We start from the raw sequence: 2,969 nt of genomic DNA, 5'->3' as shown, positions 1-2,969 counted from the left end.
GCCTGTTCCTCTCCCCGCAGACCCTGCGGGAGCAGCGCTGCGGCAACGGGGGCAGAGCCAACTGCGACGTAAGTGCCGGGGGCCCTTTGCCGGCAGCTCTGCTCCCTGCTGAGCTGCTGAGCTACAGGGGAAGTGGGAGGCCCTGCCCGAGGGGGTGTCGATGGCCACCCTCCAGCCTGTTGGCAGCTGCCGGCCCAGCTCCTCTCCACCCAAAGCTGAGCAGCAGCACTGGGGCTGGTGGCTGGCTGAGGGCGGGTGTCTCCTGCCTGCTCACTGGGTCTCCTTCCACCCTAGGCCTCGCTGATAGTCACTGAGGAGCTGCATCTCATCACCTTCGAGACAGAGGTGTATCACCAGGGGCTGAAGATCGACCTGGAGGTGAGCTGTGGGCCGCTGCCTGTGGGTGCTGTGGGCCTGGGTGTGGAGGAGCCTTGGGAGATGTCCCAGCCCGTGGTCACGCAATGTTTTTGCAGACCCACTCGCTGCCAGTGGTGGTCATCTCCAACATCTGCCAGATGCCCAACGCCTGGGCGTCCATCCTGTGGTACAACATGCTGACCAACAACCCCAAGGTAGGGCCCGGCCGTGGGGACAGTCAGCAGAGCAGCAGTGCAGGCTTTGGGACCAGAACGTCAACGTCCCAGCAGTCGGGGAGGGAAGCCGTGGCCTGGGAGCAGGGCTAGGGCAGGACCTGCCCCAGCTTCTGTCCCACGTCCTGCTCAGGGCTGCGTTTTCCCTCACGCAGAACGTGAACTTCTTCACCAAGCCCCCCATCGGGACCTGGGACCAGGTGGCAGAGGTGCTGAGCTGGCAGTTCTCCTCCACCACGAAGCGCGGCCTCAGCATCGAGCAGCTGACGACGCTGGCAGAGAAGCTGCTGGGTGAGTCCTGCCCGCCCCGCTCCCCGCGGCCCTTCCCTGCTGAAGGGCAGCACGGGAGCAACACCGTGGGGTTTGGGAGGGCAGCTGTCGGTTCCAGTTGCTCGGTTTTCTCCCAATCAACCAAGCCTTGGGCTGCCCCCTTGGAATGGTGTCTTTGGAGGAGCAGCTCTAGCTAAATGTTGGTGTTCCTGTTCCTTGCCAGGGCCAGGAGTGAATTACTCCGGCTGTCAGATCACCTGGGCCAAGTTCTGCAAGGTACAACTCCTGCTCTTCCCCAGCACCTTCCCCAGCCTTTCCCTTCCTCCCAGCCGTGCTCACAGCCACTCTGCCCTCTTCCTCAGGAGAACATGGCTGGCAAAGGCTTCTCTTTCTGGGTCTGGCTGGACAACATCATTGACTTGGTGAAAAAGTACATTCTGGCGCTGTGGAACGAAGGGTGAGCCCTGACAGGCCCCGGTCCAGAGACCCTTCGTTGGGCTGGGCCTTGTGAGGGGTCCTGATGGAGTGGGGTGCCTGGTCCAGGGGTGGCTGGGCTCTCCTGGGATCCTTTTCCTGTCCTGGTGCTGTTGGCTCATTCAGAGCAATAACCTACCTGGGAATCCTTAATCTCAGTGGCTCTGTCAGTGGCCAGGCCAGGTCCTGCTGCTGCCAGGTGCTGAGCAGAGCTGGCGGGGTTCACGTCCTGGAATACCCTGACCCAGCCTTGCTCTCCTCGCTCCTGCTGTGCAGGTACATCATGGGGTTCATCAGCAAGGAGCGGGAGCGAGCCATCCTGAGCACCAAGCCCCCGGGCACCTTCCTGCTGCGGTTCAGTGAGAGCAGCAAGGAAGGTGGCATCACCTTCACCTGGGTGGAGAAGGACATCAGCGGTACGTCGCCCTCCCCACCACTGCCCTGGGTGCAGTGCCTGGCTCAGCTGGTGTTCCTGGCTCCAGAGGAGGCTTGGAACCCCTGATAAGGCCAAGTGGTCCTTGTCCCTGTCCTGACAAGCCCTCTGCCCAGATTAACTCTCTGAGCCTGGGTGCCCTTTGCTGGTCTCTGTCTCCTGGGTGTCCCTACCCACGTGCTGCCCACGCGTCACAGTTTTCCATGGCATTGGGACCACCCGGAAGGTCCCATCCTGCCCCGTGTCTGCTGGGTGCCTGTGAGGCTGAGCATGGCCCTGGGCCAACCTTGTCTCTGCTGCTGCTGGGGTGTGTGGGGAAGGTCTGGGCTTTGCCCGGGGAACGCGGGCGTCCTGCCCTGTGTGACGAGTCTCCTCGCACAGGGAAGACCCAGATCCAGTCTGTGGAGCCTTACACCAAGCAGCAGCTGAACAACATGTCGTTTGCGGAGATCATCATGGGCTACAAAATCATGGATGCCACCAACATCCTGGTGTCCCCCCTGGTGTACCTGTACCCAGACATCCCCAAGGAGGAGGCGTTTGGGAAGTACTGCCGCTCCGAGAGCCAGGAGCACTCTGAAGCTACTGACTCAGGTAGTTGTTGGCTTTCTGTGCTCCAGCACAGCTCCTGTGTCACAGGGAGGCTCCGGGGACAGCGCTGTCACCAGCCAGGGTCTTGTGCTGGTCCCCTAGGGCCACAGCCACGTTGTGGGGCTGGCGGCAGGGTCCGGAGGGCTGCAGGAGGCTGGGGCTGAGCCGCGGCTGGGAGGGTGGGTGCTGGCTGTGGGCTGTGCCCTGGAGTGGGGGAGAGCAAGATCCTCCTCCACACCTGGTGACAGCCTGCTCTCTGCTCCTCTGCAGGTGCTGCTCCATATCTGAAGACCAAGTTCATCTGTGTCACCCCGTGAGTGTTTCTGGGGGTGTCTGTGAGTGCTGGGGGGCCTTGGAGGGTTTCCTTCCCACCGCTGCCTGGACTCCGGGCAGGAGGGTGTTGTGGGGCTGAGCCAGGCTCTGGCTGCTGCCCTGACCACAGTCTGTTCCTCCCTTCCTGGGGCCCCTTTCCTCTGGAGAGCTCTTGGGCTGTGCCCTGGGGCCCGTCGGGGTCTCTGGCCAGGCCCTGATCCGGAGGTTTCTGTGCTTTCCTTTCCTCCCTCGGACAGCACCTCCTTCAGCAACACCATCGACCTGCCCATGTCCCCGCG

General features: G+C 62.6%; 1 protein-coding gene across 1 annotated transcript in view; it reads left to right on the top strand.

The window, feature by feature from the left end:
* STAT3 (signal transducer and activator of transcription 3 (acute-phase response factor)) overlaps positions 1-2,675 on the top strand; it is a 6,812-nt gene extending 4,137 nt beyond the window's left edge. Inside the window, exons 13-21 of the mRNA XM_008939736.1 lie at positions 7-68; positions 295-378; positions 474-572; positions 746-881; positions 1,084-1,136; positions 1,223-1,317; positions 1,611-1,750; positions 2,149-2,364; positions 2,629-2,675. Of these exons, the coding sequence (XP_008937984.1) occupies positions 7-68; positions 295-378; positions 474-572; positions 746-881; positions 1,084-1,136; positions 1,223-1,317; positions 1,611-1,750; positions 2,149-2,364; positions 2,629-2,675 (932 nt within the window). The remainder of the gene's footprint in view (positions 1-6; positions 69-294; positions 379-473; positions 573-745; positions 882-1,083; positions 1,137-1,222; positions 1,318-1,610; positions 1,751-2,148; positions 2,365-2,628) is intronic.
* The last annotated feature ends 294 nt before the right edge of the window (positions 2,676-2,969 follow it).

The sequence above is a fragment of the Merops nubicus genome, unplaced genomic scaffold (assembly GCF_000691845.1).
Source record: "Merops nubicus isolate BGI_N331 unplaced genomic scaffold, ASM69184v1 scaffold28624, whole genome shotgun sequence".
Lineage (NCBI taxonomy): Eukaryota > Metazoa > Chordata > Aves > Coraciiformes > Meropidae > Merops > Merops nubicus.
This window is presented reverse-complemented; position numbering and strand designations above follow the sequence as displayed.